General features: G+C 39.6%; 1 protein-coding gene across 1 annotated transcript in view; it reads right to left on the reverse strand.

The window, feature by feature from the left end:
* Positions 1-1,271: 1,271 nt before the first annotated feature.
* SPOCK1 (SPARC (osteonectin), cwcv and kazal like domains proteoglycan 1) overlaps positions 1,272-27,479 on the reverse strand; it is a gene marked incomplete at both ends in the record, with an annotated part of 273,747 nt that continues 247,539 nt past the window's right edge. Inside the window, 5 exons of the mRNA XM_082063423.1 lie at positions 1,272-1,462; positions 2,470-2,607; positions 7,841-7,903; positions 8,514-8,735; positions 15,653-15,769. Of these exons, the coding sequence (XP_081919549.1) occupies positions 1,272-1,462; positions 2,470-2,607; positions 7,841-7,903; positions 8,514-8,735; positions 15,653-15,769 (731 nt within the window). The remainder of the gene's footprint in view (positions 1,463-2,469; positions 2,608-7,840; positions 7,904-8,513; positions 8,736-15,652; positions 15,770-27,479) is intronic.

The raw sequence follows: 27,479 nt of genomic DNA on the forward strand, positions 1-27,479 counted from the left end.
TCACCCACAGTACATTCCTGCATCAGAGAACTGCAATGGTAAAGGACACAGCAAATAATTTTATGTCAATATGCTGTGATACAAGTGAAGAGCTACGAATATATGGGAGATGCTGAGGGAATCACAGATTGTATTTTAATACTATTCTCTTTTATGTGTGAGTATTACAAGTGTGCAGCTTGTCACACTGAGCAAAGGAGTTACGCTTTTGAAACATGACAACCTAAAGTTGCCTTTTTATACAGGCCAAATAAGTATTAGCTATTTAAATTAAAGGAACAACAGCTTACTACTTTTGATGGTTACTGTCTTTGACAGCTTTATAACTTTGGAATGAGGGATAGCTAAGAGTAAATGAAAGGCAGGCAGATCCATAGCGAGTGAGCAGGAAGCAGAGGCCGCCCATGCAATGTTAGGGCAGCTCTTACTGCAAATGAGTTCAGACAGGAGCTGAGCAGCAGCTATGGAGGTGGTTCTGATGCTACAAATTCACAAAACACTCTGCCCTTAAACAGTTCGAAAGGCAGATGGACTCAGTTCTCTGCCTGTAGGGCTTGGTCCATGATAGCTGTGCAGGTTCTCATCATCTCTTAAGGTCAAGGCCATGTTCCTTAACCAAATAAAGAGTGTCAGAGAACCGATGTGGGAGCTTTGCCTTCAGTGTGGGCTTGGCTAAGCCTGTTGGACTCATTCTCAGAGAATGTAAGGAAATTAAAATGCCACCAGTGGGTTTCTTTCTGGATTAAACCCCTGGTGCTTGGCAGCCAGGAGTCACTATCCAATGAGACCTACCTCTTTAATAGAACATAAAATATATGGACTAAAAAATGAGGCACCTACTTTTCCTTCTTCATGAAGGAAAAAATAACTGTTTCTGATATGATCCAGGTAACAATTTATGACACAAATTCTCTAATGTGAGAAAGGCTTCCAAGCCTTGTATTGATTTGTTGAGCTGTGTTTCTTCTTTCACAGGATGTATTTCATAAACTGTGCAAGTGAGGATTAAGACATGAAATGTTCCTGAAACAAAACTCATTGCTCCTGTGGATAGAACAAAAATCTCCAAACCAACGGAACAAAAGCTGTATTCCAAACAGTCTTTGCTGGGAGGGGAAAAAAAAAAAAAAAGACTTCCAAATTAAATAGACTATACAAAATTAAACTCAGTAGAGAGGGAATATTTGTGCCAGGTACTTTCAGATACAATTGCAGAGTTATGATGTGACTTGCAATATTGTGCAAAATGCGAGTCCTCATTATGATGGGCACTACCATATATAACCAATTTCATCATCCTTATCATCATCTTCATCTTCATCATCTTCATTAGCTGCTCTTACGTGAATCTTCAGTTTCCCTTCTTTGTCTTTTTTTGTTGCTTCAGGTTCCTCTTCCAAATCATCCAACAATACCACAGATCCACCACTGCCAAAATCCCCTGAGGTTTCTTGCTCTTCTTCTGAAACAGGTGAGTAGTAAAGGTCATTCCCTCACATAACACCAAACTCATCACTAGCCTTGTTATTCAAGTCACTATCATTTGCAATGTTACTTTCTAAATTAATTGGTTCAGCTATTCACGAAACCTCTACATTTCAATTTTCATCCTGAACTGGGAAAAATATATATCAATTGACTCTGAAAAATTTACTTGCATAAAAAAAACTATGTATCACCCTCCTAGAGACTCGACTGGAGAGTATGACACAGTTTGCAAGCATGCAGGCCAGAAAATCAATACTTGCTTGTAAATACTTTCATCTCATCATGACTATGTGACCAAGGCTAAAAATATTCCATAAATTGATTGTATCTGAGTGCATAAACCACACTTTGCAAATGTAGCTATTGAGCCTAGCACCTGTGATGTGATTCTGCGCATCTCAGACCTACCAGGTTTCTGCTTTTTCTGTTCCTTCATGAAGAAGAAAGCTGCATTATCTACAACCATCACTGAAGCACTCTGAAGGAATACGGCTGAGATCCTGCTTGCCTAGGTCTAAGAGCTAATTAGTGATTTCACAGATCTACATAATGTTGTCCTGTCAGCAATTTTATTTGGCTTGGTTGCTAATTTACACCGTCAGGCCCTCCTTTCTCTGGAAAGACATTATTCATGAAGTCCCAGTAAATATGTGTTCCAGAATATACAGAACAATATATTTAATAACTATGCATAGCAATCCTATAGCCTTAATTTTAAAATCAACTACTACATTTTCCAGGTTGGTAGCAAAAATATCTCATCAGTTGTTTGTTACCTTCTGCTGTACCACTTCCATAGGACCCATACGTCTATAAGGGCCCCATTTGGAGTCTGAATAGGAAAATACAGGAGCACTTTGAACACTGGTAGCCATGTTTCCCTGTTGTCACTTTTGTTATCGTACTCCATCGTACGGCAATGGCAGGGCTTACAACAATGCGAATTCCTTTGTTGTCTGAGGAAAGCACATCGTTACTCACCACAAGTCACTGTCCCTTGCTTTCTTGAGCCGGCTATCTCATTCCCATACTTATCAACACACCAGCACTGCCCTGTGCTGCCATGGCACTGCGTGGCTTTGTAATAACCTTCTTCATTGCACCGTGGGATGAAAGCACCTGAATAGAATATAAGGAATAATCAGGAATGCAAGCCTTTGTAGGAGCAAGCAGGTATTTAGAGTATAATGAACTTGTCACTTATTTACAAGATCTTTACAATGTTGGCAAGAAAATACATTTGATCATCTGGTGCCTAAAAAAGGAGCAGAAATTACATATGATTAACTATTTTCAGCCACCCTGGTCACTGCACAGTGCACAAATGTTTGTGCATATGTAGCACATGGATGGTGATGGCATACGGTACTAGAGACAGTTTCAGTCTGTCCCTGAATGACTTATGCTCCCACAGAGCCCCTTTCAGATTAAACTCCTGGTTTTAAACTTTTCTTTGCAACTGGATTATTACCCCAGCTTCATTAATTCTACATTTCTCTTCCATTTGCACTCCTTCAGTGTTTATCATACAAGTCTTTCCACAACACTGTAATTATCCCTAGAAGGTATCTGCCATCTGCTTGTTATTCATACTAATCTCAAGCACAGCTCCCGATTTACTGAGAGTTCCCATATATAAAAGGAGAAATAATGCATAAGCTTTACAGAGAGTGACAACAGGATTTCAAGTCAATAAGTCTTTGCATTTGAAGTCCAAGATTTGTCTCACAATAAACCCAAAGTAGTTCAGTCTTGTAGAGTGTGGTTCATTCTGGCTTCTGCAGACAGGTTCTCTCAGGACAAACCCATTTCATTGTTCCCACCATTTCAGCAGATACAGCAAATGTACTTCAATATGAAAAGCCCTCTTGTCCTTCGAGATGAGTTAGCTTTATTCCCAGGAGAGGTCACTGAAGTCATTTTCTCTTCTTTGCCAATTGCTTCAATTTGAAACATGGCAGAAACCCACACTTGCTCCCCAAATTTCTTGTTTCAAATGATTTTTGAGAAAGTATTTTTCTCCTTTGTCAAAGATACCAGTGATTTACTGGTCACACAGTAAGTTTTTTAACTAGTTCCGTGTGTATAGCATCTCTTCAGACAGTTCATGTATCAAAGGGGCTATTTCCGCTACATTTCTCAAAGGAAAAATGAATGAGAAGGTGCTGGCCAAATGTAATGAAATCTCCTACATAGAAGACACAAAACTGGAAGTCAGTCAATCACCACCTCATAGGCACACACACATCTATATAAAGTGAAGCCTTGAATTTGCAAACCCATCGGCACTGCAGATCTCGTCTGATGTTTGTGTGGCTAATGTAGGTCTGGAAGATAAGAAAAACCTTTGAATATCTGCAGAAATCTTTGTATACCGGATCAGTTCTGGAGATCACATCCATTAGCGAGACTATTTTAAATAACTTCAAAGCATGATCTTATAGCAGGTTTGCTTACAGGTATAACCTTTATATTCATGTAAAGATTTAAGCATACTGATGACTACCAAAGACTCATTTTCACCATTTGCTAAAAAAACAAACAAACAAAACCAAACCCAGTTCTAATAACCCTGTATATGTATTTGCCTTTGCAGGTTTTTGTAAGTTAACGCTCAGTGTTCAATCCTTTCATATTGATTGGTTTAGGGTTTTTTTTCATAGTTATGCTCACGTTCTCTCTTTGTTAAGCACTTTGTTAAGGTGTTTATCAAACTACACACAACCTTGGGAAAAGTGCTCAGGTGCTGATTTTGAGCTGGTGTCAATCGGCATAGCTGTATCTGTTATATGAGATGAGCATCTGGTTCTAGGGAAGAATCAAAGGGGGAACCTCGTTGGCATTACAGGGTGAGCAGAGAACAGCCTCTGCATTTCAAACCGTCTCATTCTTACTTTTTTCCTTGGTCAACACAACCACTCCCTTCTCTGAAACAGGTCTTTTTTGCTTAGTTTCACTGTGTTTCTTCTAAGGCAGGAGTGTCAAACTAATTTTCACTGAGGGCCACATCAGCCTCATGGTTACCTTTGAAGGGCCGAATGTAATTTTAGGACTGTATAAACGTAGGGGTAGTTACATTTGTCAGGTATTAAAATGTTCCACACTGCCTGTAGAAGCCATAGATTTAAAAATAGATTATGGTCCAGGCTCACTGCCAACATCACTGTGTGAGGAAAGGATTCACACTTTGGGTCACAGTGGAGACTAAAAGGTACTTTTCATTCTGCATGAGAAATTTATGTCAATTTGTATGTAACACTGGATATGCATATTTAGCTATGCATACTAATGTCATAGCATCTGCCAGCCATCAGAGAGAAGATTACGGCATGGCCTCTCCGGTGTGTCAGGTGCAGGTGATAATGTGCGGAGGACAGAGAGTCACTGGGAGCAGATGTACAACCTGATGATTCGTCCTGTAAATGCTACATAAATCAGCTCCCGTGTTCATTAGAAACAAGCTCTGGGTAAAAGCTCTGTTATTCTGGAGCAGGGCATCCAGACAGCCCATTTAGTGGGAACATCTCACCTCGTAATTTGGTTTGGCATCAGCAAACATCCACTGGGTTTGGAAGGAGAAAGGAGTTTTCCTCTCCAGAGGTTCTTGCACAGATAGTGCTTCCCCACAAGTGCTGAGAGGGTGGCTGCTGGACCAGCTTTACTATCAAGCACTATAAAATATTAGTGACTCCCCACTGAACTGCCTCAGACTTGTGAATCCTGCTTCCCTATCTCTCTTTGTCCCATAGAGTATTTAATTATTCCACACAAACTTGAACAACACTGTTGCATCTATATCCACTTTATAGATCCAGACTTTTTTTTTTTTTCATCATTTCCTTATCTATATAATACTCCTCTTCCTCAAAGGACATGAGGAGAATAAGTATGTGCTAAAGATAGTGAAGCACAGAGGTAAAAGTCTGACAGAATTAAGTGCTAACCGGCACACAGCTCCCAGTATTAGCTATTATATTAGCTGAATTCACAGAGCTGATACAGAAGAAAATAGTGACGGGAGCAGAAATTTATTACCTCAGTGATGGGGAAGAAGCATTATCAGGCTGCACAGTTGTATGCTCTAAAAGTACACTCTCTGCAGTTAATTGTACTCTAGATAAATCTGGTACGAAAAGATGAATAGTGCTGTTTACTTTTTAATTCAGTCTCCTGGGATGCTAGACTCTATTTAAAAGCCTCCAAATTCAACATATCTAATGGTAATGGCTTTGAAATACTTTGTTGCAACTGTCACGTGTTTTGAAAAATATATAGAGAAAAAAATATCAAAAGTCATCATTTTTTAATAAGTTAACAGAAATCTTCTTCATGCATACTGCCCAGACTGTAAATGCTGTTCTCTACATGTCAGGGACAGAGAAGGAAAGGGCTAGTTCCTCTGAAAATATTAACCTCTCTTTTCAATCTTTACTGTTGCTACAAGCAGTGTTTTTTGTCACGTGTACGTTTTGGTTTCCCTTTGCATGATTTTTCGGTCAGTGAAGAGAAAAGACAATGTTTTCTGCTGTATAAATAGCTATAAGATCAGATTAAAATCTCACAGAGAGGTGCCATTATGCAGGCAGACTTTCAAGGTAGGTGAAGCAAAGAGTTCCTCTCTATATTATAATTTTCTAGCTTGTGGAACAACCTCTGACTGACACTTCTTGATTTGTTGAGTTCAATCACTTTTATCCTTTTTTTTTTTTTTCAGTACAGTTAACCAGAAGTTACTTGTGGTAAGGGACCATTCTTACTGCTTTTACTTTGTAATTTTACCCCTGCTATTGTGATCAGATCCCAGTGATATGTGGTACAACTGCCTATAATATAGCCATCATTTTTCCCTGCATACTGGAACAAACCACTTATGTTTCAACCCAGATGACATTTATTGCATATATCAAATAACAGCAAAGCATAAAATAAATATGAGATAGCCAAAGCCGTCTATTAGGAACTGCGCTGCTTATTCTTTTAGGTGGCTTTGAAAATGGCACCCATGAGACAGAAAACACTGTGACTACTTCTGCCACAACATGCGTTTGAACACAAATGCAAAATATTTACTAAATGGAGCACACACATAACTGAGCAATCAATCCTCCCTTTGCTCCCACAGCTATGAACTCTGAAACATCTTAACCTTAGGTGAACTTGCCATGAAAGGATGGTGATACTAAACCATATTCACTGTGGCCTTTGAGAATGCTTATTCTTATTTTAAAGCAATGAATCTATGTTGGGATTGTTCATAAGGACCTTGAGTCCAAATGGCAGTGGCATTTGAGAATGGCAGGGTTTGGCAAAGATGAGCTTTGCAGCAGCTCTGTTTGCAGGGTCTGCTTGTATCTAGGAACATCAGACTAAAATCTGAGAGCAAGCCGAGAAGTTTTGCAGTGGAGCTGACAGGCATGCCCAGAGCTGCAGCCAGTGATGCTCTAAGAACCTGACATGGGTTCTTGGCGATAGGCTTGACAGCCTGGGTCTGAGGTAAGGCAGATTCTTCAATGGCAAAATGCTGTGCTTTCTGTAAACAGAGACTTTAATCTGTAGTGGTGTGATTTGGCTCTATGTGCGCAAATACACTAGGACAGAAGCTTCCATAAGATACCACCACATAAATACTAGGCTGCATAACACAGTGTGATTTTAGGGTATGGAATTAGTTACCTTAAATTCACTCGGTTCAACAACCTGATGTTTTTAGCAATTAAATGGGAAAATGGCATATAGGGATTTAGTTAACCTAATTTTAGAACAGTATAAGTTATGAATCAATTCAGGCTCCCAATAGTCAACAGAGAGAGGGGCAAGAATTATCACATTTTACAGTATGAAGCATCCTGCTGGGCTGCTTAAAATGAGACGGTATGAATTCCCATTCTCATACACATGGAATATGCTGAAATATTTGCAAGGTCTGATTAAGCAAACCCGAACCCCAAGGAATGCACGTATTGCACTGTAACTGGAGTAAGACACGAAACCCTTGGCACTGTGGCACCTTCAGTCACCCTTCAAAAAATGGGAGGATTGAGTATCAAGCAGCCCCTGTACTTATTCTGACTTATGAGGTGATTAAGGCAATATTCAGCTCTGTGTGGACAAGGCTTTGCATTTCTGGAGAGCTGTAAATTAGTTCTGAACCCATTGCCACGCTGACACCTGTTCTGTACGTTGCTACCTCATTATTTGTTTAATTTCATAGTGTCAAGCCTACACTCCGTGGCGCACATTCCTGACTTAAAACATTAGTCTCTAATTGAAAAACCATTACTGCATATAAAGTTACAATAATCACAGAAGCTTTAATTAGTTGAGTAAATGAATAGCAAGTAATCAAACTTACCCAACAGACTCTTCCCTCTACTTAGCTTTTGAATTCTATTCATTTCATTCTGGCAAGGAAGACCTAAAATATAATGTATGAGAATCAGTTTCCAGATGGTTCGGGACAGACTCTGTAATGACTGGCTTCACTACTGACATGAAATGTAGACTACTGTACACCTGGGAATGAAAGAAGCCCATATGCTGGTACTGTAGTGCAAAACAAATTTATGTCATTAGCTCCACTAATTAAAAAAAAAAAAAAAAATAACGCACTCTAGTTGAGAATGGTGTTTAGGGACCATTTTCATTGTTAAAACATTTTTCTTCTCTTTTCACCAAACTGACATAATGCCAGCTCTCTAATTTATGATTTGCTAATTGACTAATTTCTGCATTTATAAGAGAGTAAGTTCTTGAGCTTTCTATCAGCAATAGACCTCATTTCCAGACTGTATGCACTGGCACTTACAACTTATTTGTTTGTTTTAATGATCAAGAGCTATTAACATAGTTAATCTGTGACATTAAACATTGTTACACAATGCCCTTTCACACCAGTGCTGCGGAAAAGAGCTTTTTAATGCGGCTGATTGCCAATTACCAAACTATCTCTATAAGCAGGTCAACCAAACCTGAAACACGGGGAGACCCAAACAACTTCTCTTCACAATGCAAACTGCGCAACTCACCGCCTGGCTTCTGGAAGCAGTAGCACCACTCATTGTTGGAAAGCTTTCCGTCTTTGAAGGAGTCACAAGAGTTGAAGAGAGGCTTGACGCACGGCTCGTACTTATCCAGATAAATGGCGCTGATCTCCGAGGGATCCAGCAGCAGGTCATAGTTCATGTCAAGTTTGTTGAACATCCAGCCCAAGGAATCCTTACAGATTGGTAGTATGCTGGTGTCAAATCCTGTAAGGAGACAGGCAAATATCCCCAGCTGAACCCCAGCACACTCACTGCTAAGCACACACACACATTGCTAAGCTGAAGCTTTGATAAATTTTTTCAGCTGGACTCTGAACATTAACCTGAGTTGCCCAAAGCAGGACAAAATGCTAAGACTGAACTGACTGTATAAAGCTTAAAATCCAAGCCCACCTGCAGACTGAAGCACCACTCACGCTCTTCAGGAGCTGTGTGCTGGGGAGGGCTGAGATTCATAGCTGATTACTGTAATTCAAAGTTATTTCTATTCAAAAATTTTTTTCTGTCCTCAGTCCAAGTGGGCTGACCTTGTTCCACAAAACTGAAATGTGATGAGAAAAGGCTGCATCCACCGTATTTTCAAACTAGGCTGAGTCTGAATGTGATTTAAACCCCATTTCCCAGACCTGTTTCTAGTTTCCTGATCAAATTCTTTCCTACTGTGCTCTCACCTTCCACCACTCATCCCAGGTTTTCACTCTTCAAAGCCCTGCCTCCTGTGGTGGACAACAAAGTGCTTCGATCTGGGTTTCGAGCTGTCTGGAGGAGGCAGGGGAAGAGACGAAACATCTCTTTGGCTCGCACCACTCTGAAGAATGGCATTGCTGCAGCAGGGAGCTCCAGAGAGCTGCCCGTGCTCTTGTATGCCGCACCAGCACTGTTCCTTCTTGCGGCCTCCAGGATTGTGCAGTAATACAGGATTCTGCTTTTCTAGTGCTTTAGAAACCATCATCGTCATCCATTCTAATAGCCTAGATCCTTAAAAGACTGCAGTAGCAGCAGCCATTATCGCAGAAAGACCAAGTTATGGACTAATTTCCAAAATATGGACTAATTTCCAAGTTATCTATGATACAAGAAAGTATATTTGTAATGCAGAACTAATAAATCTGATAACAAGGATATTGGACTCAGAAACATGCATCCACTGGCTGGGGATTTACAGGCACAGAGACTGTTTCAGCGGCGTGCGATAACCTGCCTGTGCACTATTCATTCTGCTACGGGCCACGTGGAGAAGCCTGACGGGCTTTTTCCTTTTGTTGCATCTTTCACTGAAAGAGGTCAAGCTCAGCCTTATTTGCTGTGTCAAGTCCCATTTCAAGATGCTGCTTTGTTAAAGTGAAACCCAAGATGTTGCTGGAATCACGCTGACAGTTTGTCCAGGCTCTGCAGCCTATCTGATATTTTGAGTATTAATCTGAAGGAGGACAGTGCTCTATGCTGGAAGCTGTACTTTTTGTATGCAACTGCAGCTGAAGGTTGTCAGCAACACGGAGGAACAATCAGAAGGGTTAACTAATGGGAAGGTTTATGTCATTCATAATACATGTTCCTCTAAGAAAGGAAGAAGGTAACACCATTTCCTCAGGGCTAGAGGCAGCTCAGGCAGGGAAGAGAGAGATCATGCTGAACATTTCATCACATTTTTGTGCTGTTATCTCCTCTAACGTTACCTAATCAAGATTGAGCACAGTGAAAAAGAAAGAGAGCATGTGAATAGACGAAGGGAGGAAGCTTGCTTGCCTTGCTGAAGCAATTAGGACTATTCACTTCAATTATTTTATTCGTCTGAAGAAGGCAAGAAGGATTTGGCCACTGTGTAATATTTTTAAGGATTTAAGAATCCTTGACTTTGCCTTTACAAAGCACCGAGGAGCAGGACACACAGTCCTGCCTTGTGTGGGTATGTGCTCTGCCTGATTTCCCACCACGGGGCAGGTTAAAAGTTGTCAGGCAGGCAGGGGTGGATCATTCAGCTACATGGTGGAGTAGGGATCGGTACGCGCTTCAGCTATCCCAGTTTAACAGTTTCTAGGGGAAAAAGAGCTGGGTTCCGTTGGCTGCTGTCTTCCTACATGGATGCCCTGTGGTGGTCTTTACACCCTGTTGTGGTACTTACTGCTGCTACGGTGAATAACTACAAGTCTGCTATACAACCAGTTGAGTACGGTACGTGTTGCTCAGCCCAGTGGGCCTCTAAATGTCACCTCCTAATTGGCAAGGATCAGCGCGGGGAGGAGGAGATCCTGGCAGTAACTTGCCCCTGATGATGTCTGAGTCTTGTTTTCCTCCCTGCTGGGAAGTCTTTATCTGTGTGTACAACATGCATTCAGGGATACAACAGCAGCATGCCCTCAGTACTGAGCTGACTGGGCAGGTCACAGGATTGTGACTGATGTGAATATGAAGCTGCTCTGTGAGTCACCATCAGGGCTTGGATGCAAGACACAATCATGAAAGGTCACTTACAAAGAGAGTTAATTACATTAAATGAAGAGTTTTTGATTGTGATTTCTTATGAACAAGGGAGCGTTCAATATTGTGACCAGAGTTCCAAATTAGGTTTATTGAAAGGCTGTGCAGTGCTGTGTTATTAGACAGCGTGGTATGGAAGCCTTTAAATATTACGGTGGTGGGTGGAATGCACTTAGCTATGTCGTTATTATCAGTGAAAAGCTTAATTCTTTAGTTGGCCCTCAGTATGTGGCTGAAGGTGAACAGCAGTGTCTACCTCCTTGTCTTCTGGTAAAAGCTACTGCTCATAAATCACCTTTTGCAACACTGCATCTGCAGTCTAAACCCAGCAATCCTGGATACTCTTGGCACCCTGCGGCAGGAATGAAAGAAAAACGTGCCCTAAGTTTGCAACACAGGCTCTGACCTAGTGTATAACCAGGGCAGCTGATGGAAAACCGTTCTCATTGCTCACCAATGGGTGGTCAATGTGGTCCCATCAGCTTGGTGAAGCCAAGTGATGTTGAATTAATTAACTCATTTTTGGAGTATTTCGATATACTTGCTTATAAATATGATGCAATATGTTGAATGAAATAAACCACATGTTGTAATTCTGTAAGGAATAAAGTTCTTGGTTAACGGGCTGGACTTCTAGCAGACAGACCTGGAGTAACAGTAACCTGAGGGAGAACTTTCTGCATCTTTTGTGCATCAGCTCAGCCCTGCAGTGGGGAGAAGCAAGAGAATGGGCAGGCTCCATATCCCTTCTGCTCTTGGTTCTGTGGCAGAAGCTGCCAACCCAGATGCCAATTAATGTCAGTTGTGGTGGTAGCTGCTCTCATTTGGAACCTGCTCACAAGGACATGGATTAAGACCATCATGTTTTCATACCAACTGACAGCTGTTCAGCCTCCTAATAACTTTCATTCTCTACAGATCCGGAAGGAAATCAAACCAGTGACCTACATGTGAAAGTCTCAAATCTCATTAATACCTAAAATGCTCCACCTCCTTTGGATGAAAATGGAATTAAATTTTTAAAAGTCTTTAAGTGAAAATCCTAATTAAAAATAAACACACCTTCTGGCACATAAAATTATTTGCCCACTTCAAGAGCTGACTTACATGAGCCAGTTTTTATTTTATTAAAGTACAATTAAATTAACAGCGGAACAATTAACCTAATTTCCCCCATCCCTTAAAATAAAGGAAAGAGGAGAAGAAATGTTCCCCAGAAAAAATCCTCTATATTGCATAGATCTCCAGCAAAAGAAAACCAACTCCCACTCCAACCAAAGAAACTATCTAGATGCAATACGGGAATGTTATGAATTATCAACAGGCTCAGGAGCAATTTGAATCTGATCTTACTACCTAATTAGTTTTATTATTTCCTTATGTCAAAGCATGTCCCTGAGTTGCTTATATTATTTACTGAGGAAATTTCAATTGTACAAAGCCTGCAGAAGGCAAAGTTCCTGGCCTGTGGTGCTTTGCTGGGATCTGGCAGATAGCTCATGGAGTGAAGGTTTGAGATTTCAAGCACAATTGCCCTCATCCCTTTATTTTCAAGACAGTTTTTTTTTTTAAAGTGTATTTTATTTCTTCACCTGGGGGTGAACTTAATACACTGAAAAAGCTTATTTACACTCACAGTAACATCTTGAAAATTTAATGTAGCATAGAGAAATCTCTGCTGGAACACCTTCTCTAGACAGCTGATGTGTCCGAGGCATCATAGTCATCACATCCCACCATCTGTTCCCTTCACTGCCACAGGGGCATACCCAAAATGGATTACTTTGAGGATGAGCATGCCTTTTAAGAATCTACAGGCATAACCAAACCAGTTCGGCTTAATGAAGTGATCAGCCTGGTGAGGAAAGTAACAAATGCAGAGAAATAAAAGAAGGACGTTGTGTGCATCAGAGTGCATTTTCAGACCTGTGTGTGCCCTGTTTACCAGGATTCACACTTCTTTTTTTTTTTCTTACAGGTTGGGTATGTGAATTTTGCTTTGAATTTTGAGCTCTGTTTAAGACGTTTTTCATTTTTACAAATGTTTGAAGCTGAATGTAGAGGAAGCCAAATATTGCTGTCCTTACTCTGTGTGTATTTTCAGTGCTTCCAGAGAGAACTGAAGCTGCAGAATTTAGCACATGCAGATTAATTCATGAATATTGTTGCACACTCTTAAAAACAAGCCCAAGTTTTGTGGCATTCAGAAATGATTTAGGCATCTTAACTTATAAAGGTTGTTTTTTTTTGTGTGTGTGTGTTTTTTTTTTTTTTTTTAAACTGATGTATAGGAAAATGTGCCAAACTAAGTCAACAGTATAAAAGTGAACATTGTTAAGATCAAGTGTTTAATATCATCAAGGCAGCCTTTCATATAAAAGCTGCCAGGAATCAAACTGAACAAAAAGGAGATAACAGCTCCTCTGTGAATAAGAGCAAACACTACAGAATTACCAAGAATGTTTTTCTCACTGAAATTGCTTCAGGAAAAAAAAAAAAACCAACACCTTTAGGAAATAATTTGGTCTTTGGCCTTTGGTAAGCTCCTCATGAGCAGCTCACAGATCATCTGCATGAAAAACATCCCTTTGACAGTCTGATAAAATGAGGTTTCGTGTGGTTCTGGGCCCGAAGGACTTCAGACGAAGTTTTAAGTCTCTGGTGTTTTCTGTCATGGGGTCTGAAATGAAATCACATCTTGAAGCTGTGATTAGCTGCACATCCAGTTGCCTTTTTGCACTACAGTTTGGCTTCCTCTGCATGTTAAGATCCTATTTTTGGAGTACCATTTAAAAAATAAATAGGACATATGGTTTTAAAGACACTGACTTTGTTGTAAATACTACTGAATGTAAGGGACGTATGAAAAATACTGTTTACACAGAACATGGCTTGTTTCACCGCATAGTTTTAAGACACAATTACTAGGCATTAATGAGGTTTGACTATCATTTTGAGCAGTATATGTGGTATATACTTGTAGACCCTCTAAGCCTCACAGTACATTAGGCACTGGGGTCAAAAGAGCCATACAAGGGAGCAGTTGACTGAACAGTTTAAATTCGGTGTGTGCGAAGCCTGGCTTCAGCCAGCTGGTACCAGAGAATCAGGGCAGTGAGTGAAGGTGAGTCACACACCAGATACAAAAAAACTTGTGCATCCTACTTTGTAAGCCAGGGGCCCACGTGTTTTGGGACATACTATTAAAAGGATTAATGAGTCCTTACAGAAAATAAATGCGTGTCTGCTCTCTGATGAACATGACCTCTTTTGATTCTGTTATCTGTATCTTTTTCCTCCCTGGTGGGTAAATGACATCAAAATCAGTCATGCTGGCTAAACCCAGAGAGAGTAAATGTCCTCTAAATGGTTCATTTTCTTCCTTTCTTTAAAAAGGACATAAAAGCAAAGGAAAAAAAAAAATCAAAGATGGTGTTATGAAATACCTGGGACACAACAGATTTCAGCTTTCTACACCATCTAACTATTCCAGCTCTGTGGCTGCAATGAGAATGTTTTTATTATTCCTTCTCTTAACTAAGGTGTTAGCAAGAAATTGCACAATAAAATCTAAGTGAGTCTTTTCCAACATTCGTATAATTTTCCTTATGTTTGTATGCCATGTTTATGGCTCGGGCCACTGACATTGGGTCAGAAAATGCTTGGCCATAAAGTGGGAGATGAGCATGCACCACAATCCATCCCCAAGAAGTGACTTGGATGCAGCCACAATGATTTGGAGGGTCATGGAATTTAACTGTACAGACATGGACTATGTCATGCTAGTTAACCTCAGTGCTTGATTAACATCCTCAAAGTTTTATTTACTAGTGCAGATGTGACCTCCATGGCCTTCAGACGCGGTTATTTGCCTGGTTGACTTGTAAAGGTCTCTCTGTCTCTGACTGCCAGTTTTTAGAGCAGTTTGGACCAGAGAGGGCACAGAATGAATGCAGCTCCCTTAGAAACCAGTGCAGGTATTTATTTGCAGGATCAGGTCTCCTGCGTACCTGCTGGCACCTGGTGAGACCCCACCTGAAGTCCTGTCTCCAGCTCTGGAGCCCTCAGCATGGGACAGACATGGACCTGTTGGAGAAGGCCCAGAGGAGCCACAGAAATGATCTGAGGCTGGAGCAGCTCTGCAGGGAGGACAGGCTGAGAGAGTTGGGGTGTTCAGCCTGGAGAAGAGAAGGCTCCGGGGAGACCTTATTGTAGCCTTTCTGTACTTAAAAGGGGCCGATATGGGTACAGACTTTTTATCAGGGCCTGTTGCGATAGGACTAGGGGGAGTGGTTTTAAACCAAAAGAGGGGAGATTCAGGCTGGACATGAGGAAGAAATTTTTTACAACGCGGGTGATGAGATATTGGCCCGGGTTGCCCAGAGAGGTGGTGGATGCCCCATCCCCGGAGACATCCCAGGCCAGGCTGGATGGGGCTTTGAGCGACGTGAGCTGGTGAAGATGTCCCTGCTCGTGGCAGAGGTGGGACTGGGTGAGCTTTGAAGGTCCCTTCCAACCCAAACTATTCTATGATTCTATGACATGACACTGCAGCACTAACAGTCGTGCTCAGCTGAGTGCTCTCTCAGGCTGGGAAGCTGCCTACAACACTCAAGTGTTCAATGGAAAATGTGTTTTCTTACTGCCTTGTGCCGTCTCCGAGCTTGTTGGTTTGATGACACGATTTGCATCCTCATGAAGAGCACCGAACCAGTCTTTTAGTCGTGAAGCGAGATTCCTCAATTCTTTGTCTGTGCAAGCTGGAAAAACAACAAAGAACCAGACTGAGTCAAGAGCACCAGTGAAAATCTTTCTCCAAATAGTCTATTAAAAAAAAAATTGTTTATGGTTGTAAAGTCCTTCTCATTATGAGTTCTGAAGTAAAAGAGAAGGTTAGGAGAAAGGATGCAAGTTAAAAAGAAAATGTAAGTCATTATGAATTGTAAGTATCTCCTCAGTAGCTGGCATGATTTGCGACGGAAGAAGTGACATGCAGAGCTACCCACAGGTTCTCAATTTAGAGCTATGTGACTATTTAACCTAAATGTTTTCAACTTTTAGGAGTTCAGAGAAAAATATCAGTCAAACAGATGGAGAGGAGGGACATACTTGCCTAGACATACTACTTGAACAAGATGTTAGGAATAATTTATAAACACATTTGGTTTCGTATAAGGCTATTATCACAGTAATGGGAAATATATATACTTATTTATATACATAAAAAGAAAATTGTTATGTTGCTCTAGTTCTACTGAGCAACTGAGACTTTGCAACCTCTGAAGGTTGTCAATTCCATTTTGTTAGCTAGGTAAAACATTTTTTTTCTCATAAATTTTTACTGAGAAATATAATTTTTTCAGACATTCCTGCCAGGAGATTAATGTCCAGCTGAAGTATGTATTTTTAAGGAATAAAGCTGCATTAGTCACCAGTTTATGTCAGAAAAAATATTCTCATTTCTTTGTGTTTAGTGCTTAAAATTCACATGCTCAGACAATTTTATTATTCCTGCTGTGCACTCATTCTACATTTTAAATGACATTCCTTGGAATACAGAGCAAGATTTTATGCCACGGAGGCAGACATCCTTCACAGGGCAAGCCACAATATGTCTTCTCCAATTCACTGCACATTACAATATTCCTCCTTCCACCTTATTGAAGAACAATTGAGTCCCCCAGCTTGTCTTCCCGAGTTAAACTCACTGCTCCAATGACGGCAATGAACTTGCTGATTATCAGGGCTGTCGTATTTGTTTGTTCTCATAGTTTTTGTGGGGTCAAAAATAACTCTCAAGTTAAAATCAGGATGCTACAGCTTCTTTAAGTGGAAAGTTTTTTTAGCCTACTAGCGGGGTGGGGTAGGGAAGAAACGTTTTCCCATTTTTCTGTAAAGCTGAAAGAGTTTGATAGATTTTCCTATTAAATATAAAAATATGAAGATCACTATCCCACTAAGGCTCAGTTCAGGTAAGGAACAACCAGGTCTTCAAAAAGAAAAAAACCAAAACCAAACCAAACAAATAATGTAAAAGAAATGGAAGACAATGCAATATTAACTGTAAAATGGCTTGCATTACTGAAAAAGCTTATCCCATTCTTTTCTCATATTAACATTGTATTTTACTCATTATAAACTACCTTATCTTTGAAATTAAGAGAATGCCATCTCTTCTATAAGGAAAATCTCGCACTGCTGTTTTTCCTTGGCTGTTACAAACGGTCTTTTATGAGAGAAAAATCACAACACAAGCGAAAGCAGAACCAGTTCCATCATCCTGCTTGTAACAAGCCCCCAACACGAGCTGTTGCCTGAAGGGTAGGAAGAAAACTAATTTCATAGGTAATAAATATTCAGGCATGAACTAGCTCTAGACAGGCATGGATGATTTCTTATTCTGTGAATTTAGATCCATAAAGATAAATAAATTTCTGTCATGCACAAATTTCAACAGGAGTTGGGCACCTCAGTCAATGTTAGAAGAGATGGAAATACTTTTACACGGGAGGGGAGATGCTGTTTCCACATCCCCTGTTGAACTGTTACCAGCTGATCTCCATCAGATATCATTTTTGCCAAAATATTATTAGGCAACTAAAGCAACATGTGGGACCACAGTAGCTTTCGTTTCAATAACCTGTCTTTACAAATGTTTTCTGAGAATGAATGTACCAATAACCATAATACTTCAGAATTAAAAGCAGGCAGTGTCTTTCCTTCTGCCAAGTAGCTGTCTTGTCCTTTGAAAGTCAATTTTGCAAAGGAGAACAGTGAAACACAGCGCATAACAAGTAAGTGCAGTTTAGCCAATACCTTTTACATGACAGGTTATCCATATGTTCAGAGTATTTCACAACTGTATCATCAGTCAAAACTGCACGCATAAACACAGCTTTGACTACTGATTACATACACAGTGCAAATGTACCTCTTTATTAGTAGCAGAAGTTTCAAGTAATCTCTTCTCAGATGAGAAGAATAGGGATGTAGGAAGAAGAGATGTAATAATGGGTCTCTATATAAGGAGAGAATACCTAGATTGCAAACAATATGGATATTGATTTGACTTGAAGCACTGATTAAAAACTCTGGGATGAACAGAAGCACCAAGGGATGAAACTCTCCAACAGCCAAAATCTGTCCAGTCAACTGCCAACAACCAGGTAAAACTCTAATGCTGTGAAAAAGACACAAGTACAAACACGCGCAAATACGCATTTTATCTTCTGGGTGTATTTTTTTCAAGATAAGAGAATCTGGCTTAAATTAATTTCCTACACCAGCTCACCAACTTGATCCCAGAGCACAGTGCCCTGCACCTGACATGGCAGTGGGACCACGAGCAGGGGCAGAATCTGTCACTTCTCTGAGTTACAGCAACGCAAACACAGGAGGAGGATCTACTTAGGGACACGTTCTTAGGGACACGGCTTAGCGCTGAGGTGGGTTAGGTTATGGTTGGACTCTATGATCCTGAGGGTCTCTCCCAACCAAAATGATTATATGAATCTACGCTACTTGCTGCTGGATCCAACTGACACCCTCAGATCTGAGTCTGCAGATGTTATGAATCATCCTGCAGAAGTAATTTAACAGTGAGCACTGAAAGTGCAGATATTTTCCCAAGAGTGAAGCAATTGGTCCAGCAGTTATTTATTCCTAACAAACTGAAAGCACTGTTGCTAAATACTTATTTTCACTAAGTAGAAAACATTCATCTGACCTAATGGAAAGCCATTAGCATGCTGTAAAGGCTCAGGTTTTTATAGGCATGCTTCCATTACGGACTTTTTCAGCTCTACAAATACTTCTCTATATATGTAGGTGGTGAAAATTAGCAATATGATATTTAATTTCACTCTTTCAAGAAGGGACTTGCAAAAGTGCCCAGTGCCAGAAACAGCATTAAAAGGGAACTTACTTGTAGACGCATAAGATTAAATCAATATTAAATGTTCTCTCACATCCCATTTTTACTCCAGTCTAGCAAAACAATATTGTAAAATCTCCAGCCACTAAAAAACTCAAGCCCTATAACTCATACTGTAGTTAACTCTAAACAAAACTTAGTACTAAGAAAGTAGATAACTGCATTAACATCTCACTTGCTGACATAATATTCTGGTATTATGTGACAAGTAAGGAGTCCATATTGCCCAGAAAATAGTTGCAGTGAAACATGACACTGTATTTCACAATAAGCAAGCTGCATGACCAACGTTTGTAATGTGTTTTATGTTGTCTGACTTCTCTGTGACCTATCTGGCATGTATCTGTTGCCTTATCCTTACTATTGTTATAATTCTTACAAATATTACATTACTGCCAATTACATGTGGAGAGCCTGATTCTTTGGGTTCGTATTATTGTCATACAATACTAAATAGCCTCTTAAATAGAGGCTGAAGAGCGAATTCCCTATTCCTTGACTGCTAAAGTGGAGCATGTGAACATTCCCTGAGAGCTGGGCTAATTTCAACTATTTCTGTACTGTAGAGGAAAGGAAACCACAAATGCTTTCAAACTAAAAGAAAAAAAGAGAGGAAGTAAAACTTGGGGAAAAAAAAAAAGCAGCATATTTAGCTATTGAGGTTAGTGCCCTTTCCAACTGCCACGGTAGAATTCAGCTTACAAACATATCACTGATTTTGAGTCACCTGCTTACAAAGATGCAAACGTCCCGCCATGGAGCAGAATCAATGTGTTGTGATTGAGCTGAGCAGCCATGTAATGTGAATAAAAAATGTAAAACATTATAAGAGAGCCCATCTCAGTCCATAGTCTGCAATTTCAGACTTGGAGTTTCCTGAATAGCAAGAGCGAGGGGACGTGTTCATGGAAACTGACCCTGCTCGCTGCTTGTCTCGCAAGCAGAAAATCAGCTGTATTTGCAAGACATATTAGTCATAACAAGCAGTTCAGTCATTTGTCCTGTGAGCCTGGAGGACAAGTCCATTTAGTTTTGATTAAAATGTGATATACCACAAACCTACATGACATTGCCCAATAGTGATATTATATTTCTCCAGATAGAAATAGGACAGGCAGTGTTTCAACAACACAGAAGGAAAAAAAGAAGTCTCATTTCTTTATTTTTGAAGACTAATATGACAATTGGGTGCAAATTTTATGGTCAAACACATTTAAAAACACTGTAATAATACTGTTTTTAAAAGTTTGACATAAATGTATCATAGCATGGAAGTTGACAAGAGATAATGCTCATCGCTTCTACTAAGTACTAATCTTTATATTATTCTTTGTATAAAAATAAAATGTGGCAATTTTAACCATGCTTTCTCTGACAAACCACTACATTTTCTCTCTTGTAGGTAAGCCAACAACTTCTATCACCCTGCTATAATTGTGTCTGTTTGTGTGTGGATTATCACAATAGGCTTTAAAACTAAAGTAAAAAAAACTGTATTGGCTTTGAGGCTTCAGGAGTGGGTCTGCTCCCAGGCATGCAAAATACAAACTGTGTTCCAAAAGCTGCTGCTGCAGGAGCTGATTTGAAAGTAAACACCAATATAAATTCAGTGCTGTGCTAAACTTCCACTTCAAATGCAACTACACGCACACATATAAACACATACGCGTATATGTGACTTGTAGATGACTCTGAGTGTTTTATATTTGATATTTTGGTAATGCAGTTGTGGTGATAATTACCTTCACAAATATTTTACCTTTCTTGGTTGGAAGGGGCGATGCTCTAATCTGCTCTTTTCATTGAGGCCTCAGGCAACTTCTTATAACAATAAAAAATTAAGTATTATGCCAAAAATTTCATGAAGTAGAAAGGAATGGATTGTTTACTATTACTATATGGAAAGGTATTGCATTCCAAACACGCCTTGGTGGTTCAATAAATGAATGTCTTTCATTTAAAACCCCTCCTATAATCACCAGCATTTCACAACAAAGTTCTGTGTGGGTGTATTTGTCATACTGCATTTTTGGCATTCACTGGCTATTCTTCCACGGGGTTGACACATCTGCTGATAACCACCTCTGATCCTTCTGTCACTTCTTTTGTCTTGTCTTATAAATACAGCAGCAGACGCCAAGATCCCACAGTTCAGACTTTGAGGTGATTACGGGAGCACAGCTGAGTTATTGGGAAGATGAAATAAGTTTGATCAGAAGCTTCCCTCAAATGGTACATTCAAAACAAAAAGCTCAGCTAGAACTGTATAAACAAAGCTTACTCTCTGAAGCTGTAGGCAAAGTGCACATCTGCTTTCATAGTACTTAACGCTAGTTCATTTTGTGCTTGCATTAATTGTGAAAACCCTGGCAAGTTTATCTTTGTTAGGTGCTTAAGAAGCCTAAAAGCTTATTTCAAATACATCCAAACTATAAAAAATCTGGGGGTCTGTCAGAACTGGGTAGGAGGGTAGTGATGTCCCTCGTGACATTTTGGACATGCCAGGTACTAATCAAAATGTTATCTCCTGCATGGCTTTTAGCCTCCCAAAATCCATTTGCCAGCTCACCCTAATGTTCTCGTTCACATTCTGTCATATCACCTGAAAGGTTGAATAGATGAAGTTATAGCAACTGAAAACTAAAAGAGAACAAATAAAAATGCCTAACTGAATGAAAAAAGTCTTAGCAGAATTGTCATCTCCTCTCTCACCTTCCTTCCTCTCTGTTTTTCAAAGTCTACTCTGAACAGATCACCTTGACTTGGCAGACACACATATGTGCCCAGTCTCAGAGGAGGCACTCCAGTTAGCTATACTGGTGGAACTCCAGTTAGCTGTACTGGTGGCTTGTCAAGCATTGGCCAGTCTTGGCAAAAGGGCTGAGTTCTTAGAAAAACTGATCAGTGGTCTGATTTTAAAGCAGTGTTTAAGCAGACCAACGGCTCACAGTCCATGGGAGGTTTTTGTGGACACCTGACTTTGCTGCGAATAGCTTAGCAGATATTGTATTCTTAGGCATTAGAAATAATAAATAAGTAAAGCTGGAAGAATAATTAAGAGCAAAACCAAAACTCGCTGGGGTTAAAATAAGGGAATTGATGGATGGTTATTTTTAGGCAAACAGTGTAGGCTGTTTGTGTGTAGATTTGAGTTTTAGATTAATTGTGCCCTACAAACCTTCCAAAGCCACAGCTGAAAGTGCTAAGCTGCTGAATGTTTCCACATCCAGGAGGTTGTTTTGCTCCACTTTCTAGAGCGGAACAGAGAAACATTTTAGATTCTGATCTTCAGTAAAAATATTCTGAATTACAATACTTGGAAATAACTTGAGCTGTTGATGATAAGGGCACCTGCTGGCTTCCATAATGAAAATGGCCTTGAGCTTGAAAGAGCAAAACTCAGGTAGTAAAATTAGTAATTTGACAGTATTTGAGAAAAAATAGGCAAATCTACTTATGTTCAATCAGAGTGAGAAAGCAACAGTCGAGAATATAAATGAAAAGATTATATATAGAAAAAACCCATAATATAATTTCACAAAATGGCTATGTTAGAGCATGAGCACATGTAACACGTCTCATAAAATAAGTTGAAAATATGGCTATATATGAAATAAAATGTAAGATATTTCTAATTTATACAGTTCCTTACGCAATCACAGATGCATCTCAGCTGAATTAGGAAAAAGAGCTAATGGCAGTAGATCATTTTTGTAAAGTGTCACAGTAAAACAGGATATTCATTATCATTTGACACTATTCTTTTAAAATACCTGATATTTTGAGTAGCTCATAGGATAAAACTGCTTCTTTTACACAGTTCTGATACTACTCTGTAAGTTGGTTCAAAGGCAAAGTTAATGAGCTCCTAAATGGCTCTTTTTTGTTTTAATGTCAAAAGGTATTATTTTTATGGCTAGCAAGATCTAAATGCCAGTGTGTGCTGGACTGGCAGGTGCCTAGAATGGAGGTAAAGTTTGGCAATGATGACTGCTGCTACCTGAAGAAATTAAGTGTATTGTACAGAAATGCACAAGCAACACTCCTACCGTGCAGGCTGGGTGTATCCACAACGGGGCACTTCCAGAGGGCCAGTGAGCATAATGACTGATCTGCTTTCCCATCGGAAAAAATCAACCCCACATCCTTCTCAGTGCGCCTACTGTGATTTAGGGTACTGCTTATGAGCTGCCAGATGGACACAGGAATTTATTAGAAAGACTCAATTTTGCCAGGAACTGGTACTCTATCATACAAAAAAAAGGGGGAAGCAATTGAGTATATTCACTTCATTTTTACCAGAGTCCACCATCTTTATTTGCTTCCACAGAGACCCTTGAAAAGTGACAGATAAATCCAATTTGTCCATGCTTGAGCAGGACGGAGAAAGAGATACTCATGAGTCAGCATATGCTAGAAGAAACTATTTTTCCCCCTCATTAACTTTTTTTGCACATCAGCTGAATTTTATTCTATACCGTGTATATCCCTGTACTTATTTTCTGTGTTCCCTACTGAATATTATCACATCTGATACCACCAGGGCTTCATTAATGTAAAACATCGTCATGTGGTGAATTATTCTTAAATGAGAAAACACAGACAACCCTAGAAGAGAAAATGAGGAGTTGTTGGACAGCATGGGGCCAGGAGCATTTGAAGACATCCTGCAGGAATTCCTCCAGCAAATTGTTAGGAAAACTGACTGAAATTCAGTAGGAAAGTGCAAATGAGACAACACAGCTCCGTGGTGGACTGCAAAGATCCCCTGGAAGGAAATCAGAACTATTTCTACACTACTGCACCTTGCAAAATCAAAAAAATGCATAAATACCACCAGGAAATACAGCATAGTAATGCATTGTTCAGGGCAGTATGAAACAATCAAGGGAAGGATTAATTTTAGTAAGGGAATTAAGATTAAGAAAGGCTCAAAAACCCCACTGTCTCTTGTTTAGCTGCTGTGACACGCACGCAGGGATGCCCAACTTATTTTCACTGGGGGCCACATCAGCCTCGCGGTCGCCACATTTATAGGAGTAGTTACATTTATTCAGTCTTAAAATGAGATTCAGCTCTTTGAAGGCAACCACAAAGCTGATGTGGCCCCTGGTGAAAATGAGTTTGACACCCCTGTTATAGCTACAAAACTTCATTTAACAGTATAAAGAAAAGCATGAGATGAACATACAAATGAGCACCTGGCCACTTAGATGTTGTGGGAATCAATAACTTCAAAAAATACAGAATAGAGTGGAAAAAATCTCCTACTAATGCATATTTTTGAAGAATCATTTAAAGAAACGTCAATGCTTTTCTCTGCCCTTCATATGCATTTGAATATTTCTGAAGTCTTTTACAGGGCGGATTGAGTTTTGTATGTTTAAGGATACAATTTATTGAAAACGTCCTGAGCTTTTAAAAACTATTTGCACTATTAAAATATTTAACATTCAAAAAAATAGTAGCAAGTGAGATCAAAACCATCCCTTGGCATTATGAAAACAGTACGCTGTGCAATTCTGAAAGGATAAAAATGGCTTGTGTGAAAGGAAGTTGTTTTGTTGTTTTCTTGGTATTTTTTTTGAATGACAGATTTGGAACTGTGGCTGAGAAAGCTTTGAAAGTGGCCAGGCTGACAGAGCGTATTGTAGGGTAGTTGTAAGTCTTTGTAGAAGCAATTATTATAATCTTCCTAAAGCACAGACAAGTCTGTGAGTAAAAAAGCAAAGAGAAGGAGAAAAGGCTGGCTGGGAAGCAGAGCCCCTTTCCCACATCTAGATGCTTATTTGCTCATGGCTTTAAGCCAAAGTGAAAACAATCTGGATATAATTGAAACTTTAGTTATTTTGCAGAAAATTAAATAGCTGGAACAGTACCTGCTGAAAGAAGAAGAAGAAAGGAAAAAGTGATGTTTTGGGAGGGGGCCAGGGGCACTGGTCGGAATGAGGATCTTATGGGGTTTTCAGACTCATCTCCTTGCAGCCCTCATAAGTGTTCTTCAGAATTATATAATCAGAGCGGCCATGGATCAAGGTGTTGGTAATTAACTAATTTCGTGAAAGGTCCAGCAAGGCATCCTGTACAACTGAGGATTTGGAGCTGCAGGTAAAATTTTTTGTTGTGCAAACATCAGCGGCTTTCCAGTGGCAGCTTTTTAATTGGCAACAACGTGGCTGTGCTTCTGACAGGTTTCTCGTACACTGCACAGAGGTATCTACAACAATTCAGCCTTTAGTTAAACCAATATTTTGCCTAGATTTTTTTCATTTATCAAGCTGTCCAGTTCATACTTCACATTTCAATGCATTTAAGCCATACCATTAAAATCAGACAATGGGTCTGATTCTGCTTTTCCAAGGTTCTGAATTTACTTGGGTGCAACTGAAAGTTGAGTCTGATTTCTCCAGGTGCAGGACATTGAAAGACTGTTTGAATATACAGTTCAGTCTCCCTTCAAATGTAGCCTTGTTCATTTTAGATTTTATTATTCTTTTGATGCTCCTTAAATATGCAAGGATATATTTTCACACTTTGGCCCTCATTATTATTATTATTTAATTCTCTACAGAACTGGAATGTACTTTCCCAATTTTGCCACAAGTTTTTTGACATTAAAACCATTTCCAGAAGAAGCAGTAATTACAGTAAAGGGCCAAATTCCCATTATTTTATTGTAAGCTAATAACCAGCAGGCTGTTTTGCATGTGGCTCATTGCAAAATATTAAAAATAATTTCCTATACATGTGCTATGACTGATGATAGCTACTATCCACAAACCTACACACTTAGCATAATTCTACTTTTCTAATGGAGTCAGACAAACATAGTTTTTTGAAAATGTTTTGTTGATATGCTATAGCTCTAAGTAACTAAATACAAAGGAAATGCACTTATAATGTTGAGAAAATCTTAGAGAAGTCACTGGGACTTTTTTCCTTTTCTTCTTCCTGAAACCTTCACTGACAGCAACAGGAGATTGGATTTAAGTGTCTGTGTAACAGCAGGTGAAGGACACGCACATTCACTCCTTTGCACGGCACGCACAATCACAGAGCTACCCCCATGCAACTAACAATACAAGAGGAGCCTCCTTCTGCTGTCGTAAAGGCAGCCAGTAAAGCAAAAACATCACCCTTGGATTCATATCCACCTGCCTGTAAAAAGCACTGCTGAAAGCCCAATTATTTTGACAGGTACCAAGGAGAGACAAAAAAATAAGGACTTATGTAAATTACAATGAAAGAATTCAATGCATTTCTAAAAGCATCTCTAGAATTTACAGTAAATAATGCTTTCGAAGGAAATGGTAATCTTCCTGCATTGAAAGCTTCTGATCTTACCTTCTTTACTTCAGATCGCATTAGTACTGTGCATCATTACAAGAATGTGTTCTTTGAAGCATATGCACTCTATCTTCCTTCTATTCATCATAAATACCCTCTGTGAAAGTACACTTTTCCACCATGTCCACATTTTTCTTTCTAAGATTTAATTCATTTCCTAAAGAAATGTCACGCAGAAATCAATCTTGCCAGTACAAGTTCACAAGGCATGATTCATTTAAAAAATGATTTATTGACAACTGTGAGATAGAAAATAATGGAATGTTGTTATTAAGAGTAACATTACACATTTCCAACAGTGTCTATAGAGAGGGCATATACAGAGGATGTTAATATTCTTTCATGCACCAGTGATACATTGTGAGAAGAAGAGAGCTTGCCATGGTTAATGGCTGGCTTCCAGCTTCTATTCCAGCTCCTTCTTTGTACTCACAGCTAATGTTCTTGCATAAATCCTGACCTTTGCTGTTGCTGGTTACATTGAAAATAATAGCTTGTAGAAAAAGAGATAAGAAAACAAGTGTCGCGTTATAGAAAACGTAATTTGGACTGGTATCCAAACATAATCAGTTCTTCAGAGAAAACGTGAAAGTTCAACCAGAACTGTCTATGTAGCAGCAGACCACAACTGAGTGTAGCAGTTAATGGTTTGATAGCTAATCTGGGAAGTACTTATCTAAGCACACATGTCACACATGGGGATTAAATGCCTCTCCTCCTCTTCCTTCTCTCTTTCCTTCCCATCCCTTTTTCACCCAGTGCCAAAGAAAGCAGCATTTGCAGCTCTCCAGGCTGAATATACCTTGGATTTCTTCATACGGTATAAATATGGATCCTTTTTAATTTCTAGTAAACAAGAAACTGAGAAAGGAACCAATTCCCTGCACTAAACATTTATCTATATATTCCGCAAGCATGGTAGGATCCTAAGGTGTCTTACAAAATAAAGATTTCCACCAAGCTGCCTTCTGCTCTTGTATCCAGCATGACTAGGGTGATCGAATGTGACCTCAGCATGGTAAGTATTTTGGTGTCCCCAAATCAGGTGTTAAATCATGCAAATTTTAGTTCAATGACTCCTGAAAAGAGTCTAAGCCCAGATGTCAGATGCTCCTGCTTCTGACCCAAAGTACCTGCACATACCCTGGGCAGAGAGCACCTTGTCCCAGCCACAGGCACAAAAATAGTTT

Source organism: Streptopelia decaocto, assembly GCF_964273445.1.
Source record: "Streptopelia decaocto genome assembly, chromosome: 12".
NCBI lineage: Eukaryota > Metazoa > Chordata > Aves > Columbiformes > Columbidae > Streptopelia > Streptopelia decaocto.